Genomic DNA, 18,323 nt, shown 5'->3' with positions numbered 1-18,323 from the left:
GGAGAACTGAGTTAAAACAGACCAGGACATTGGTAGTGTATATTTGCTGTTTTATTAATTAAGGCAGCAAGTCTGGCAGCCGGGTCTGTGTGAAGAATCTCCTAAACACATGTAGTTCCTCCCTGATTACAATGCAGGATTGGGGCCCAGCCTTTTTCTCCCTCTGGGTTGGGCAGGAGTATTTTTTCTCGAAGCTGTTACAAGCATCTACAAGTCAGGGAAGGAAAAGCACTTTTCCTCTCCATTGCATGCAGTGGTGTTTTGCTAAAAACCAAGAGCTTGGTCTTTTACAGTCCTGTTACCCGAGTGCTGTGTGTTCAGGAAAAGCTTCTGATCTGACAGTGTCTTAACAATGTTTCACATTCATTCTGCTCCTGTTGTAGATATTTAACCTACTGGCTAATAGATAATCAGCCCCTAACAGGAAAGCTCAGTTCTTCGTTGCAGATTATCAGTAGCTGTGCTTTATGAATGAAACTAGCCAAGAATTAGAGACTAGTCATGCAACAACCAGAGGACAGGGACATGCTGTTTCACGTCTGTGCCCTTAATGTGTTTATTTGCCACTTATGATCTATTTAAGTGTTTTCTTATACCTTACACCTTCTTTGTCTTGCATTTGTACTTACCTCTGATGACACCCTTTCCTGAACTCCCCTCGGATGTTATGGTATTTTCAGGCCAACGCTTCAGGAACTGCAGGATGAGAGCCATGTGTCACAAAGCTTCTTACTGGCAGGAGTTTTATTTGGCTATTTGTTGTTACTCTGCCTAACTGAGCCAATTAACTTGTAATGCAAAATGATGTCTCTACAAAATGATGTTTTTATATTCTGCCTTTCTTAGTAAAACGTTTCTGTTTAAAAAGAAGCAAATGCATGCTTTTGCGTGTTTCTTTTGTCATTGTGGCTCCAGCTAATGTAAGGAACCAGCTTCCTAGATACTGTCGGGTACGTAAGATGGCAATCTTTACCAACCTAGGTGTAAAGCCAAGGCTTCACAGGATTTTAGTTTTTGATTAAGTAACTTGGCAACATTCTAGTGCGTCACATGTGCCTCTAAGGGATGAAAGAAATATGAGATGGGACAGTGCCTATGTCTGTTGAAGTAGCTACACTGTTCCCTATTTTGGTCTGTACAAGCATTTTTTTCACACAAACTTGTAAAGAAACACTGGACGACAATTTGATCATGATATGATCTATTACTTCTTTATTTTTTGATTTCTTCTCCAGATTTTGGTCAGCTGCATCAGTTCTTCTCAAATTACACTAAAATTCATGATATTTTGCTAATGTGATTATTTTTTATCTGTATGCTGTATATTTTAAATGTATGTATATGTAGTTTAGTCTAAACATGTTTATTTTGTATTAGAAAAAGGTTAGGGAAACAAATCCTTTGTTAGATTCCTCAGAATTAGTTTTAAGAGCTGGATATTTACTTCTGAAGAATGTAGGATATTTACATGCACTTGGACTATTGAATTTTGATGGTATTTGCTGTCATACCAGGTTGCTTCTATTTTCTTCCTATTTCTTCAGTTGTTATGCAATATTCCTGCTGTTTTGTGGTGTGAACAGCAGGGGGAGCTCCAGACTTAACTCACAAAGCACGTTTTTCTTTCTATAAACTCATCCACAAAAATTTTGTTTCTGTCAGCTTTCACCAAGTCTTTTCCCTGGAAACTTGATCCCACTTCAAAGAGCAAGTCTGCCATTGATGGTAACAGGATAGTTTACTTCCAATTTTTTTTTCTTTTTTTGAAAATTATGTTAAGTAGCCTCTCTGGCTTTAAACCCACACTTAAAACAGCACGATGTTTTTGTAGCTCTAGTTTAAGTGGCAGAGAAAATAGATGTCAGTATAAATGTACATTTGACAGAAACTGGAGACAAAAGTCTGAAAATCCATGGTAGTAGTATCTTAAAAGAAGATAGAGTAATTAGGAGAACCTCAAGAATTTTGGCAGGCTGAGCGTAATAAAACAGTAAATGCTTGAACATGCTTCAGCCTCTAACAAGTAAGAAGATGTCTGTCTAAAATGTATATTATAAAATAGTACCCTTGAGTTTTAGTGCAGGCAAGTACCGGAGTATTAATTAAATCCCATTACTTCTCAGTGAGTGCTACTGCAGTTATAAGTAATTCTCAAAGCCGTGATCCTGCAAAGATATAGTAGCCTTTCTGACTTCTTTAGGGTCACAAAAAAAAAGGGATGGAAGAGAGCTTTCACGGTCAGCTATGTGTCTTGAAGGTGGGGCTGATTGTACTAAGCTGCTTCTGACAGAGGCACAGATCTGTTCCTAAGAATCATCAGTGCTGAGCTTAGAATATGCAGTGTTGGCTCCTGTTTTCCTAACCTTTGTTGCTTCTGAGGCTGGGCTGACTTGGTTGGCTATAATTCACTTTTGGGATTTTTGCCAAACTGTCAAAGACTTGATTCAAGTAGCAACTGGGATGTGTTCGCAGGGTATTGTACTCTGTGCTGGTCCGTTGCTTTGGGACTGCAGAAATAAATTAAGACTGGCCTTGGGGAAGAACAAATCAATACCAAAATAAGTCAGTTTCCTGCTGCGTAGGAAAGAGAATCCACCACAGCAACTAGAGGCATTTTGGATCCTGGGGTGATGAGCTCAGCAGAAACTAGGAATAATTCTGTTCTTGTTGGGACTGTACATGCTTGAGGGGGAGCAGACAGCACTTTGGTTTTTCAGGAGCAGGGGTAGTACCAAGGTACCTGAACAAGGCTCTGGATGTTTCTAAAGGCTAAAAACACTAAAAACCGCCACTACATTATTTTTAATTTTACAAAAGAACATTCTTTGTTGGGAATGCCATATGGAAAAATAGCTCAGACACTTTTTTGGAGTCTGTAAGAAAACTGTTACTTCTGAACACTGAAATGGAAAAATATTGCAAAATTTAAAAAGAAACAGGAAATCGTTCAAACAAATTGTTCATAAAGAAGGAAAACATTCTTTAACTAGCTAATTGTCGGCAAGATATGTCTTCTATCAAATCAACTAGTATAACTGTAAAAAGTATATTTAACTTACCAGTCACTAAGCTGGTTGACTAAAGTTTTTGGAGGAAAATGTGAAAGTTACCGAAAGGACCATGCTGCGTTTTTCACTGTAGAATGGTTATCTAACAAATACATATTGTGATTATGAGAAAGGCTCCAAAAACTGTGAGTTATGCTTTGTATTCAGACTTCTTTTGCTGTATACTGTAGAAGATTCTACTTGTTGGTGGTTTATATAAAATGTTTTGAAGGATCCTAGTAATGGAGTTTCACAAGTAATTTGCTACCTTTGCTCTTCCTGTTATTGCTGAGTACTTAGTTTGCTATTTTATTCTCTTAAGAAGTATTTGAAATAGTTAACATCATACAGGCAAAGCATATTTGTTAAAAACACTGTAAAAAATTTTAAAATCAGTGATCATTCCTCCTGACTTTCAGATATATTACTTGCATGCTGAGTAGTACAAAAGAAGAATTTAAGTTTCAAGAATTGTTTATTCAAAACATTGTAGAAGGACAAAGATACTGCTATTGATTTGAAAATAAAGTCAAATCTAAAAGTCACATCTAGTGTCAATGGCAAACCAATATTCTGAATTACCCCCTGACCTCCTCTAAAATATCCTATGAAGTACAATTAACAGCAGAGAAAAAGGATAAGGTAAGATACAGGTGCTAGTTTATGGCTGATGAGAGTACAAAGATTTTCTATTATTATTATTATAATTTTTGAGAAATCCAGAGTCTTCTATAAATCATGTTTAAGAATCTCCCTTCAGGTAAAGAATTAAATTTCATAGTCTGGCATGTAGTGAAAATTGGAAGGGGTTTTCCTTGTCTTGATCTTTCTAAGTTAACCCGAGGGGTTAATCTTACTTTTATCTTCTACTAACAAGTTTTTTTTTTTTTCAAGTTTCTTTGAAAGTTTTGAGAAAATCTGTTTTATTAGAGATAGTTAACTGAGTGCTCTGTGTTTTCATGGATGTCAACAGGACGATTTTCTAAAAAAAAAAAAAAAAAAAAAAAAAAAAAAAAAAAAAAATCCAGGACCACATTTAATAGCCACTGATAAGAATTCTTGCCAAGCAGCTAATTTGCAATTGTTGAGTCTGAATCCTTATGCTCTGTAGAAGAGTGATTCTTACTTAACTATCCTTAATGTCCAAGTTTGTCAAAAGCATTGTTAATAAAACAGATTAAAGTTGCACTGCACAAAACAGTCTTAGTTTCTTTTCAAATATACAGCTTAAATGAAAGTGATTTTAGAAGTCTGTATTTTATTTAGACTCAGTGAAGTCATACAAGCTTAGAAATAATTATTTATAATGACATACTACATCTTTGTTCTTCACAGGGACACAGCCTTTTTGTTTGAAGCTTGCAGTTCTTGAAGAATAACCAAACCTCATTGTGTCAGTTAACTTTTTAAAATTGGTTTTTAAATCGGTTTGGCTACTTCACTTCTTTTAAAAATACTGCCAGGCTGCATACTGCAAAAGTAAGGTGTCTGGATTTTTGAGCATAGTTTATCCTTTAATATAAAGCAGGAATTTACATCAAAGAAACTACTGTTTTCTTTGATACTGCTACTTTCTTTAGCAGAGTACTGAGATTTCTCTTTGTAAAGTTTCTGAGCTTACGTTCTGACATAAAGTACATAAGAAAATTTTCATTCTTTCTGGGGTTTGTTATAAATAAAAATGCTTTGGGGTTTAAAACCAGACATTCAGAGTGAAGTAGGCTACTGGCATATGGTTTAAAACAAAATGAAAGCAGAACAAACTTCTTTTGTTCATTTTTTTTTTTTGTCTCAGTCTTTCAGTTTTGGACATTTGAGCATAACCTGCATTGTGCAGTTTTACAGGATCAACCAAGTAAAGGTTGATATTACAATGAAAAGGACTATTTCTAATTCTTTATATATATATAACCTGAAGTATCTAACAGATAGTTTAGCTTAGAGGAAAATACTCTTTTTCTCTGTAAAGATGAGTTCACATATGTTTTTGATTCATTCAGAGCAAGATTTCTCTGCTGGCACCCTTTTTTTTTTTTTTTTTTTTTTTTAGGGAATATAGTATTTCCCACATCTAAGCTATAAGCTTTTTTTTTTTTTTTTTTTTTTTTTTAAATATCTGGTGATGTAAAAATGCCTTCCTCATTTTTGGAAGTGAACTTTCACATTAATAACTGTGTTTTCTAGTTAGTATGTCTGTAATAGAAATATTACTTTCTTTTTCCTGCTCTTTCAGAAGTGCAGTCAGATCATTTACGTTTCACATAAAAAAGCTTAAGAAAATTTAATTGTTCAAGTTCAACGGTGGTTCAGAAAACCAACTGTAGTACTGCAGGTATCAAAAACCAATCCATACCTGTGTTTTTGACCTCAGACACCCTAGAAGAAAGCTACCATAACTGGAAATTTTTGACCTGAGTATGTATTTCTCTGCAAAGTGCTGTTCTGAGGCATCAGACTGCTGTCCTTACATCACCATTTTCCAAATTTTTTTCAAAGGAAGTGCTGTGCTGTCCATCATCTTGGGATTCAGGTATGCAGACCAGTCAGAAGCCTAAGTTCCAGAGAGGAGCAAGAGCTCAGACATACCTGAGTATGAGTGGCCTTATATTTTTATCTGCCTTTCTGTGGGGACACAGGCATCCTGGGTGCCTATTTTAAGCACTCTGAATCACCTTAAAGTGGCCCAGAACTCAGGTTTTAAGGGACGGGACATCGAAACAGGATGTTTTGTTCTTGCCCTTGCTTGTTTAGCTGACTTGTACCCTTTCTCTTCCTTAGGAAGTACTGTAACTGTGTTTCCATGTATTTGTCAGCTTTGGAGACAAAGGTGAAATGCTGTGCTGGTGGTGTTAGTATGCCATGTGCATCACTCTACCCATTGAATTCTGCCTGTCTGCTTAGCTGGTGCAGCAAACAAGCTGCAAATTACAGCACAGAAGAAAACCTGTCTTTTGGCACTTCTCTATAGTTTCTGTCGCCAAATGGAGCTCCAATTGTTCGTTGGTTTCCAATGCAGGTTTTAGCTGTCTCCAGAGCATTAACCTTTCCTGCTAGTAGCAGTAACCCTTAGCAGAAACTTTACTGGTAGCAGAATGCCTGTTAGTGTAGTTCAGTTTGGGTGGTAATGACTTCCTTTCTGATTTCTTTTCTCAAAAATACTTGAATGCATTTCCTGTTGGAGATAAAAGTTGTAACTTGGCTGAAGAAGTGCAGAGGCAGCTTGCCAAAGAGTGACCAGAAAGCGTTGATGTTAAAGCAGCTGCTTCTTGCTGGTATGTTTGAATTTTAAGCTGCTTTAAATAGAAAGAACAAAGCTAGACAGCTATTCAAGTCCGCAGTTGATAACAGCTTGAAAATCTTGCATAAAGTGATTCTCAGAATGGCTGCTGCTTTAACGTGTAGTATAAAAAGATAATTATGTGCACATTAGGGCTACTGATGTGCAGATTATGAAGATTGCTTTGCTTTGACTGATGAGCAGTTTTGGGGCAGGCTGAGATGAAGTACTTCTGAAACTCTATTCCTTTTTATATAGGGTTAGTCACTATATAAAGTTAACTAAAGTTTTTGTCCTTTTATTCTAACTGTAGGGAAATACATGAAGTGCAGTGCCTTGTTTTGGTAGGGATTTGTTGGGAGGCTTTTGTGTGCATTTTCAAATACATTTCACATTTGAAAAAAAATGATCAAAGAAATGCATCACACCTGGGATAGAAGATGGTGAACTTTGAGTTTCCCCTTTAGCTTCAGGAGAAATTCATTTTACAGTCTTGGATCAGCCCTCAAAAAGGCTCGACATCCTACACAGACAAGCTCTGTCTTTGTTACAGAGTATTTTAAAGTGTTAAAAGAGTGTATTGATAAAAGTCTGCATCTTGGAGTTTTATGTGGTCTTTTAGATAATCTGGCCAGGGTCGCAGAGTGTTTTGAAGATACAACCTAAAATCCTTGAACAGCATTAGAAAATTAATTCAAAGGGCTGAGGGAAGAGAAGTTTGGCTTGCTGTCACAGTCTCAGTCACCATTGCTGCCAAGAAGTTGTGCTATGGTGTTTTAGATTAGCATGGATTTAAACACTGAAATACTGTGCCTGAGAACTGTTGTGTTCTTGCAGTTTCTCTAAGGTGATGAAGCTGTGAATAACTGAGGTTAGGGAATCATTTGCTAGCAAACAGATGCTTTTTTTCCTGTCATCTGGAAATGATGAAGTTGCTAATGGTTGCTACTGTTGGAGGGCCTGGAATCAAGCAAGAATCTTCAATAAGGGAGCATGTAGTTTGTCTGCAAGCTCTTCCAAGTACTTTTCCACCCACACCGTCCAGCCAGACTTCAGTTTTACAGCTCTAGGAGAGATCGCAGGGTTTCCTGTTCTGCTTATTGAATATTCTTTTTCTGGGAAGGATTCAAGGCTTTTAAATGAATTTCTTCCCTTTTCTTCAATGTCCTCTAATATTATCTAGTGCTACCCCTTCCATTCTGCAGTGAGAAGCATTGAACCTTGGAGGTGGGGGCTCAGAAGGGAGTCAGACATATGCTTGCTTTTGCTACTGAAAGGCAAGATCATCTCTTAATTCCAGGAACATGATTTTTTGGTTATAGGACATCAGCTTCAGATAGCTGAGGTTTTGGCTAATTTCTATTCTTGAAATAAGCCCAAAGAGAAAGTTTTCCTGGAATTAATGCAAGTTTGGGGTTAGACTTTCTTCAGTGATAGTTGGTCTTACTTGATTTGACAAGAGAGTTTGCATATAAGGTAGGACTGAATTCAGAAACTGTGAATTAAATCTATATTTTCATGTCCAGAATGATTACTTGTTGGTGGGTGTAAATTGGCATTAGGGTAAGATTTTGAAGGTGTCCTATCCACTCCCTGGAAGATAGCTTCCCCGTACTAATTTTAAATGGTGTTATTAATTAGGATAGAATAGAACAGCTCAGTTGGAAGAAACCTACAGGGATCATCAAGTCCAACTGCCTGACTGGTTCAGGGCTACCCAAAAGTTAGTGTATTGCTGAGGGCATTGCACAAGTGTCTCTTGAACACTGACAGGCACAGGGCATTAACCCCCTATCTAGGAAGCCTGTCCCTGTGTCTGACCACCCTCATGTTAAAGAAATGTTTCCTAATGTCCAGCCTGAGCCTCCCCTGGCACAGCTTTGTGCCATTCCTGTGAGCCCAGCCTTTGGTGACCAAGGAGCAGAGACCTCCTTCTGTGCTTCCCCTGCTCAGGGAGCTGCAGGGAGGTCGCCTCTCAGCCTCCTTTCCTCCAGACTACACCACCCCAAGTGTCCTCAGCCTCTCCTCACAAGACGTGGCTGCCAGCCCTTCTACCAGATTGGTTGCCCTCCTCTGGATGCGTTCAAGAAGGACACAAAATTATTAGAGGGCATCCAAAGGAGGGCTACAAAGATGGTGAAGGGTCCAGAGGGGAAGATGTGTGAGGAGCAGCTGAGGTCCATTGGTTTGCTCAGCCCCGAGCAGAGCAGGCTGAGGGGAGGCCTCATAGCGGCCTGCAGCTCCCTCACGAGGGGAGCGGAGGGGCAGGCGCTGAGCTCTGCTCTCTGGGGACAGCGACAGGACCCGAGGGAACGGCATGGAGCTGGGACAGGGGAGGGTCAGGCTGGGGGTTAGGGAAAGGGTCTGCTCTCAGAGGGTGCTCGGGCACTGGGACAGGCTCCAAGAAGCATTCAAGAGTTCAAGAAGCATTTGGACAGTGCTCTCAGACACGTGGTTGGATTTTGGGTGGTCCTGTGTGGAGCCAGGAGTTGGACTTGACAATCCTCGTGGGTCCATTCCAGCTCAGGATATTCTATGATTTTGTGAACTCCTGTGACATTGCAGTGACAAGCAAAAAAAAAAACACAAAGACCCCAGACAGAACCAAACTATGACTGTAAGATAACTTGAGGCAGGATAGTTGCCAGTGACTGCTGTCAGGATTGTCCCAAATTCATTTAAGTGTCAGACTTGTGTCATAGGACACTAGTGCTATGTGAGGATTTTTCAGTCTTCATCTTTGATCTTTGTTTGTGCATTGGTGTAGCAGGGCAGGCAGAAATGGAGAAATAAATAGGAACAGAACCAGAAACATTTTTTTTTGGCATTCCACATTAAAAATGTTTTTTCAAAGAATTTTTTTTGCAATTTTCCATTGGCAAGAAGGACAACACACATACTTCATTAGATGTGCGGTATGTTTGATCCTGACAGTGTTCTATCAGAAGTGACTGATAGTAACTTTGTGTAGCTTTTATTAAAGAGGTTGTTTAATCAGAGCCTCATTGTACTCGAAATGTTAGATTGTGACATCTTCAAACGTTAGCCAGGGTAGGGGACTATTTCCCCTGGGAAGTCTGCCTCAAGCCAGTGTAGTCTGTTAGTGCTATTTTTATGTGTGGGTGGATAAGTATTATGCTTTTTCCAAAAGGCAAAATTTTTACAGGCTGATTTCTCTCCCCACTTTAGATAGTGACAGTGTATTACAAAATACCGGTCAGAAAGCCTCCTTCCCTTCCTCTTCATCATGAGGTGAGTTCATGGGGACAGTTGACATGTTCATGGAGTGATAAGAATGAGGAATAGACACTTGTCTTCTCGTAACATGTCAGTGTTAGCTCTTCTTTCATGAAGAAACATCACTGCTTTCTCGTGCTAGTATGTTTCTGCTTTTATGCATCAGCAAGAGTTTCTTTGACAGAAAAAAAAAAAAATACTTTCAGAGTATGTCTCCCCTTCACCCCTCAGCAACCACATGTTAATCCAGCATTTCAGCTGAACATGCTAATCCTTTGCAGTTAGTATGAAACTTGGCTTCTCTGATTAAACTGAAATCTATCTCACTCAGCAGTTGTGTGGTTCTTGGTCCTAAGCTCCATATGACCTCTTCCCAACCCCTGCTCAAGCAGGACCACACAGAGCAGGCTGCCCAAGACCACGTAGAGGCAACTTTTGAAAATCTCCAAGAAGAGAGACTTCACAGCCTCTCTGGGCAACCTGTGCCAGTGCCCAGTCACCTGCACTGGAAGAAAGTGACTGAGTCTTCAGTGTTTCCTGATGTTCAGTCAGAGCCTCCCGTGTTTTGTTTTGTGCCCGTTGCCTCGTCCTGTCGCTGGGTGCCACAAGAAAGAGCCTGTCTCTGTCCTCTTTGCAATTTCACTTTAGATATTTATAGACATTGGTAAGAGTGTACACCCTCCCCTTTCATCCAGGTCATTAATGATGGTGTTAAGCAAGATTGGACCCAGTACTGACTTCTGGGGTACTCCACAAAATACTTGCTTCTGTGGAGGAATGGTTAAGTGAAATAGGACATGTGGATGTTGGGCAGTTAAAAGGCAATGGGCTAGTGAAGTACCGTACTCAACTCACAGGAGTCTGGCACGTACGCAGCTGGCTGAGAGCCAATCAGGATCAAGGACACGATGCCCTTGAGCGATGGGGAAAGTCCCTAAGGCGGGACGGTGGCTAAAAGAAGGAGGAACAAACTGAAAAGAGCGGGAAATGTTAGCCAATCCTGAGCTTAGTTTTTGCAATATGTATGAGTTGATTATGTTCGAACTAGATAAAAGGCGACTGAGCTATCCATTAAAGTTGAAGTTCACTGTTCACTCATATTGAGCGTCTGTGTCTTCCTCCCGTCGACAACAAATTGGCGCCCGAACAGGGACCGGTCTGAACGGGATTTGGACACTGCTGGCAGTGATCCTGGGCCACGTGTTCGACGGAATAAGGGAGGATCCGGTCCTGCAACGCAGCCCAGGAGGTGGAAGGGACAAGAATCCCCGCACCCGCGTTGGGAAGGTGAAAGGGACGTGGAGTCCGCACCCACAGCTCGGAAGGTGGGAGGGAGTCCCCGCACCCGGGATGAGCCTATAAAGGGTCCCGCCGGAAAAGCGCCACCGAGGTCTTTGGAAAGGCTGCAACTGTATATATAAAGGTATGAAAGACAAGCGGCGTATAATTTGTTCAGATGCTTTTTAGAAAAGCGGAGTATTTTAGATAAAGATGGTAGAAAAAGATTTGCTAGGGTTATTAGCATATACAGTAGCGCAGGGTTGTTTTACAAATCCTGATACAGTTTTTTGAACAAACAGAGTGGCGTAAATTTGGAGATAAATTGTTTGATGATGTTATTAATGATATTAAGTCTGCTAAAAAATTTATTGAAGCCTTGGAGAACAGTCACTAGCGCTTTAGCTACACATCAGGCTGAGCAGAGAGTCGCTGCTGCCGCTACAGAGCGACTGGGATTGCCGGGAAGTGCTGGAGCTGGGCATTGCCCACTGCCGCCTTCAGAGAGAATGGTAACGCTGCCTCGGGGCTACGGGGCAATGGGAGCCTCCCCACCCCCCTCAGTCACCGCCACGAGCAGCGCTGCGCTTGGAGCTCACCGTGTGGCGAGTCGGCACAGAGCAGAGGGACGGACATCAGGACCCTGCAGCCTGTCTGACGTAACCATGGAAGCAGCGGCGACTGTGGTGCTTCTCTCTGGCATGTTTTTGATCTGTGGAGACCGTGCATGGCAAGGAGTACCAGCCAATGCTTTTGGAGGACCGTGTTACCTAGGGCGACTCACATTTTTCGCTCCAGATTTACACTCATGGCAGAACTCGACAAGGAGCAGAAGAATTAAACGAGAACTAAAAACTTTGGGTTCTGACTGTAATGATGATGTAGAATTGTGGGGTCCAGCAGAAAGATTCTTTGCTTCTTTGGTGCCTGGTGTGGGAACTGCACACGCTTTGACTAACATTAATAAGCTTGCTTGTTGGGCTGTTAAACAATCAAATGTAACAACACAAGTTCTTTCTGAAATGTCACAATATATGGAGAGTCTAAGACATGCTGTATGGCAAAATAGGGCCGCTATTGATTTCTTACTGCTGGCTCAGGGACATGGGTGTGAAGATGTAGAAGGAATGTGTTGCTTTTATCTTTCCGACCATGGTTAGTCAATTCACGACCAGTTGAAATGGTTAAGGGATCATATGCAAAAAATTGTAGTACAAGATAGTTGGTTTGAAGGTTGGCTTAAATCTGTTTTTGGGAACATGGGTGGATGGGTTTTCTTAGTTAAAGAGGGACTTCGCTTTCTACTTATAATTATATTGATTATAGTTACTGCACGTATAATCTTTAACTGCACTGCCTAACTTAGAAACTAGAGCAACTCACAGAAGGTATTTGTAGCGCAAAATAAAAACGGGGGAATTGTGGAGGAATGGTTAAGTGAAATAGGACATGTGGATGTTGGGCAGTTAAAAGGCAATGGGCTAGTGAAGTACCGTACTCAACTCACAGGAGTCTGGCACGTACGCAGCTGGCTGAGAGCCAATCAGGATCAAGGACACGATGCCCTTGAGCGATGGGGAAAGTCCCTAAGGCGGGACGGTGGCTAAAAGAAGGAGGAACAAACTGAAAAGAGCGGGAAATGTTAGCCAATCCTGAGCTTAGTTTTTGCAATATGTATGAGTTGATTATGTTCGAACTAGATAAAAGGCGACTGAGCTATCCATTAAAGTTGAAGTTCACTGTTCACTCATATTGAGCGTCTGTGTCTTCCTCCCGTCGACAACATGCTTCCAGCAAGACTTTGCACCTTCTGGGCTTGGCCATTCAGCCAGTTTTCTATCCACCCCTCACTGTCTGCCCATCCAACCCATACATCGTCAGCATCTCTATGAGGATTTCATGGGAGATGGTGTCAAAAACCTTACTGAATTCTAGGTAGACGATACCCACTGCTCTCCCCTCATCTCACATGCCAGCCATTTCATTGTAGAAGCTCATAGGTTTTGTCAAATGTAACTTCCCCTTGGTGAATCCATGCTGACTATTCCTGATGATTTTCTTGTCCTTCATGTGCCTGGAATTGGTTTGTAGAATTAGCTACTCTGTCAGAAGCTATTTCTGCTCTTCAGAAATTTCTTTGTAAATATGGCTTAATTTTGTAAATCTTTTTTCAAAGGTGCTGTTCTTGATTTTCTGGACACTGTCATGCCCTATTTTCCTGCAGCTGAAATCAGTGGTAGAAATTATACGTTCAAATTTCCTGAGCTGTGAAAATCTGTTGGTTTGCTATGTCTGTGAGATGCTGGTGGAGTTAAATATTGATTTCTTGAGTTGCATGCTTTTAGAATTTCATCGTATGGTTTCTTTCTTCAAGTTTTTAATTCAGTCAGCTTTCTTCTCCAAGTTGACAGGAAGGAAATGACAGGGAAACCCTGGATGATATTGGATGCCTAGGGGAGGAGGATGTGAAGCTCCGAGATGGGTTTTGCAGAGTCAGCATAGCTCTGGTAGGGCTGATGGAAATGAGCTCTGCAAAAAAGCCCTCCGGCAACCTTTGTGTGAAACCACTTCAGCACGTCTGTATTGCTCCCCTGGTTCTCAAATAGTGCTACATTGTGATCTCTGCGCCTGGTGCTGCACCTGGATTAATAAACCTTTCTGGAACCGAAAACAAAGTACGGTGAAATTTGAACAGCTCTGCAGTGCAGGATGAGCAGGACTGGCACAGAGCCAGAAGGAATAAATCCTGCTCATCGCAATTAGCTCTGTCGAGATCTCGTTCTCGTTACTACTCAGCTCAAGGCTGAAATGAGGGCTAAAGGTGGTGTACAGCTTGGTCTTTGTGTGTAATTTTTAAAGTCATACAAAAGGAGTATAATTGCCTATTATTTCATCCTTAATTTAACTTGAAATAAAAGTTGTAAAGTGAGGATAATGTCACCTTGGAGGGGTGTATGTGAGAAATCCTGCTTCACATTACAGTAAACTTATGTCAAGACGGTACTTTTTTAGTGAACTTTTCATTTATGGTCATCAGTCTCTAGTTGCAGAAGCAATTATTTGAATTACAAACAAGAAACTCAGTTTAGGATGATGGTATAAGATTTTAAAGTAATGTGACAGGAACACTCCTAATCTATTACGGAGGTTGTCATCACTCACTGCTGAAAGGTGTTACTTTTTATTTTCTTTTTTAATTTTTTTTTTCTTTTTAAAAAAGGATCATTTTAACAGATCTTGTCGTCTGTATGCGGGGAAAGCTTCAGAGCAGATTGAGATGAGGGCTGCAGCATTTAGTGATGCTTTTAAGTTTTCACAGTAACAATCTGAACAGAAGGTGATCACTGGGAGATGCTTTAAAAGTTCTGGAGACGTTTGAGATTTCTCCAGTACAGCTTTTCAAAAAGTGCCTCTGTTGAAGGAGCTGCAGTTCTCAGGAATCCCCAAATTAAAAATCCCAGGATATTCAACACACACACTGTAATTCTGTGCTTCTGGGGTGGCTGTGTATGTAAAGCAGTGTCTTTTGTACTTTACATTTCTGTGGCTTATTACAGGAAAACGAACTCCTCTATTCTGCTTTCTTTTAGAGGTGTGCTTCTAGTCTTTTTATCTAACTTAATGTGATTGATATTATGCTTATTTTTGTTCTTTTGGTGTAATGACTCTTCCTTGAGTAAGGAGGAAAATGTTTGTGCTACAGCATACATGTACAGTGTGTATTTAAGTGTTGGTATACATCTTGAAGAAGTTATGTCACTATGGTAGAGTCGAAGTCTGCTTTATTTTATTTGTCCTGATATGATTAAAATTAGAATGAAATACGTAGGCTTTAGCTTCCTGCACTTGCAGTGTGAAAATATACAAAATCCTGTAACTCTGAAAAGTTGAAAATACCTGTATTTTCAGGTTATGTTGAAAATACCTGAATTTTCAACAGATGTTGCCATAGTAGCTGCAAAATGCTGCTAGAACATGCGATAAAGGTAATAAAAAGGAGGGTGGGAGATAAAAGAAAACACAATGATAGGTTCAAGAACGAGAGCAGTGGTTTAGGGAGCTAATCCCACCCTGCTGTGCACGGCGGCACAGTGCAGCTGCATCCTGAGCAGGAGCTGCAGCACGTTGGCAGAGGCAGCATCCCAAATGGATGGGCTTCATTCTCAGCCCTTTTCTTTTGTGGGCAGGGGAGGAAGGGTAAGTAAGTGGGTAGGGACTGGCTGACTCTTTCACAGCTTTTCTCTGATGAAGCCTTTTGATCATAGGCCTTAAAATAGCGTGGTTTTAATGTTTGGTGTTCAGCTATTGTAGCCCGGCTGATGCATGTTTAAGTTTCAATGCCTAATTACCATGCCATTTAGAAGCACAAGCATTAGAGCATGAAAGAAGAAAGGAGATAAGGAGGGACTGTGATTCTCCAGAGCTAGGACAACAATTTTTACTCTGAGACCCCCGAGAACATAGTAAGACTTGGACTTTGTATATAAATTGAGAGAGGAAGAGCATTTTTTAGGGTACATGCATACCTACAGGCAGTTTCTTGTACTGATTTTACTACAGTTTCCAAAGAGCTCTGAGCAGTTTGTGTAAGGTCTAAGTTTGCAAAGCATTCCTTTGCCTGATGCATTCGCAGGTTGCTTACTTTTTAGGGTCAGAATCTTGGGAAGTTTGTGCCCAAGCATTGGCTGCATACACCTCTAAGCTACTTCTGTAGTTGCTTTTCATTCTTTCTTCCTTTATGTGTGTGCATGCAGACACTTGGTGTCTTCTTCCAGCGTGTGTTTTCTGTGCTACAGAGTCCTGAAAATACCGAGTTGCTTGATGTTAGCCACAGGAAGCTTGGCCAGGTTTGAACTCCAAGTCAAATAGCAAAATCTTCACATGGCTTAACGTTGTAAGATAGTTTCTACATGGTTCAGAAAGTCCCTGGAGGTTGAGGTGTGATCCATATGTTGGAGTTGACTGAGTCTCTGTGATGTTCCTCCAAGGAAAGACAAGACAAGAAAGACAACTCACCAGCGCTTTCTGGTTGCTTTTCTGTCCTAGCTGAGGGCTTGGCCTTCTCCACAGCCAAGGCCGGCTCCATTTTCTGGTCAGTCATGTGGCACAGCCTTGGCATGAGAATGGCACTTGATCCAGGGCAGGCCACTGGCCCTCAGAAAGTCCAGCCTGGCCACCCATAACGGTGGTCATGGTCAGTCTGACATGCTCAGTCTGAGCTGTGTGTTCTCCACATCTCTGAACATCATAGCCAGCATCTGCTGAATCTGGTATCCCAAACTCTCTCTCTCTCTCTCTCTCTCTCTCTCTCTCTCTCTCTCTCTCTACATATATATATATATATATATATATATATATATATATATATATATACAGCTAAACAAAAACATCATACGATGGGTGAGCAATTGGCTAACGGGCAGGGCCCAAAGGGTTATGGTAAATGGGGCTGCGTCAGGCTGGCGGGCGGTCACCAGTGGGGTCCCTCAAGGCTCCATTTTAGGGCCGGTACTTTTCAATATTTTTATAAACGACCTGGATGTAGGAATAGAGGGTATTTTGAGCAAGTTTGCTGATGACACCAAACTTGGAGGAGTTGTGGACTCAAATGAGGGCGTAAAGGCCTTACAGAGGGATCTGGACAGGTTGGAGAGCTGGGCGATCACCAACCGCATGAAGTTCAATAAGAGCAAGTGCCGGGTCCTGCACCTGGGACGGGGAAACCCTGGCTGCATGTACAGACTGGGCGATGAGACGCTGGAGAACAGCCTAGAAGAGAGGGATCTGGGGGTCGTGGTAGACAGCAAGTTGAATATGAGCCAGCAGTGTGCCCTGGCAGCCAGGAGGGCCAATCGTATCCTGGGGTGCATCAAGCACGGCATCGCTAGTAGGTCAAGGGAGGTGATTGTCCCGCTCTACTCTGCGCTGGTGCGGCCTCACCTCGAGTACTGTGTGCAGTTCTGGGCACCACAGTATAAAAAGGACATTTTCCAACCATTTCACTGGTTGAAAAATAAAGCCAGGCATGCTCAATAAGACTCTTGTTAGGTTAGGTTTATCTGGTCCATTTGTCACATCCTATGACGTGGAGGTAACTGCAGTTCACATACCTTAGTTAAACGACTGGAACTGACTGGTTTGGGTTTCTGTTATGTTCTTAGGTACAACATTGATCCTGGCTTGTACTGTCCATTTTTCTCTCTTGGGGCCTGCATGGAAGGCTTGAACTCTTTGTTCAGTCAGCTCCTGGGAATCTCCCTTTATGCTGAACAAACACAGAGAGGAGAAGTTTGGTCTGAAGATGTTCGAAAGTTGGTAAGTGTTCTTGTTCCATCTGCAATGACCAAGGGAAGTCAGACAAAATTGTATGTTCCTTTAAGAGCCATGAGTCATTTCTTAAATTAATTGGGTACCTATCAGAAGTATACAATCTCTGTCTAATTTTAGTTGAAACTAGAACTCAAGGGCTTCATGCTCTAAGTACCTTTCATATGGCTGGTGTTTAATGGCCTTTAAAATTTGTCTCTGTTCAAAGGGTGCCTGAATCAGAATCAGTTTCTCTGTTCGGAGATTACTGTTGTGCCTTTCATGTGGTCTCTGAATGCACCCTTCTATTTTTTTCAGTTATGATTTGTAGGCAACTGTTTGTAACTAGAATGCTGTAGGTGTGTATGCTAGCAGTTATTTGTCTGTTTCTAATGTTTATTCCTATGTCACTTTTACTTTTAGATTCATGTTTACCTCTTTATTTTTCTGCCCTCTTTTTAATGGACGGTAGAAATAAAAACTTGGGCAATAGTTTATTCATCTCATTCCCAGGTTCTTTTGTTATCCTCACTCCATGTGTAGACAACCAGATCTTCACTCCTCTTCCACCGCTAGCCTCAGAGAACTACAGTTCTTTATATCCTGTGGGTCACTTTATAAGTACTGTCTCCTATTTTTATTTCCATGATAAATCAAATTCTGTCACTGTTAACTTCTCAGAAGTCATTTAGGGGCTACAGACAGTGGTACTGTTAATACTAACTCTGACTGCATAGTTTTGAGTGAGATGCAGAAATGTCTGCAGTTGGAAGGACAAGCTTTAAATCTTTTGTATATATTTTTCCAACTAACATTGCCAACAACTTTGACGTGGATTATTCCTGGTTTATTTTCATTTATAAATTACAAACCTTCGGATTAGAATACTATGTCTTCAATTCACAAATCAGTGCTTTCATGGTGGAAATAATACTTCTTTTTTTCCTCAGGCTGTTGTTCATGAAACTGAAGGTTTGCTAGGGTACATCTACTGTGACTTCTTTCAACGACCTGATAAACCACATCAGGTAATATTTATGATTTGATTTCAGCACGGGTTTGAGCAGTGACCATTGCGTTAGGGCTGTTGTGTTCAACGTGAATTTAATAAAAGATATCTGGACTTGAAATAAATAAATTTAAATATGGAAAGTCTCTAACTTGAAATGTGGTTATAG

The 18,323-nt window shown here is 40.9% G+C and overlaps 1 protein-coding gene across 1 annotated transcript in view; it reads left to right on the top strand.

The window, feature by feature from the left end:
* The window catches only part of MIPEP (mitochondrial intermediate peptidase), a 75,785-nt gene that overhangs the window by 15,316 nt on the left and 42,146 nt on the right, over positions 1-18,323 (top strand). Inside the window, exons 11-12 of the mRNA XM_084497679.1 lie at positions 17,001-17,154; positions 18,096-18,173. Of these exons, the coding sequence (XP_084353805.1) occupies positions 17,001-17,154; positions 18,096-18,173 (232 nt within the window). The remainder of the gene's footprint in view (positions 1-17,000; positions 17,155-18,095; positions 18,174-18,323) is intronic.

The sequence above is a fragment of the Aythya ferina genome (genome assembly GCF_964211825.1).
Source record: "Aythya ferina genome assembly, chromosome: 1".
In the NCBI taxonomy this organism is placed as follows: domain Eukaryota; kingdom Metazoa; phylum Chordata; class Aves; order Anseriformes; family Anatidae; genus Aythya; species Aythya ferina.
The sequence above is the reverse complement of the archived record's forward strand: the minus strand, read 5'-3'. Positions and strand labels throughout refer to the sequence as shown.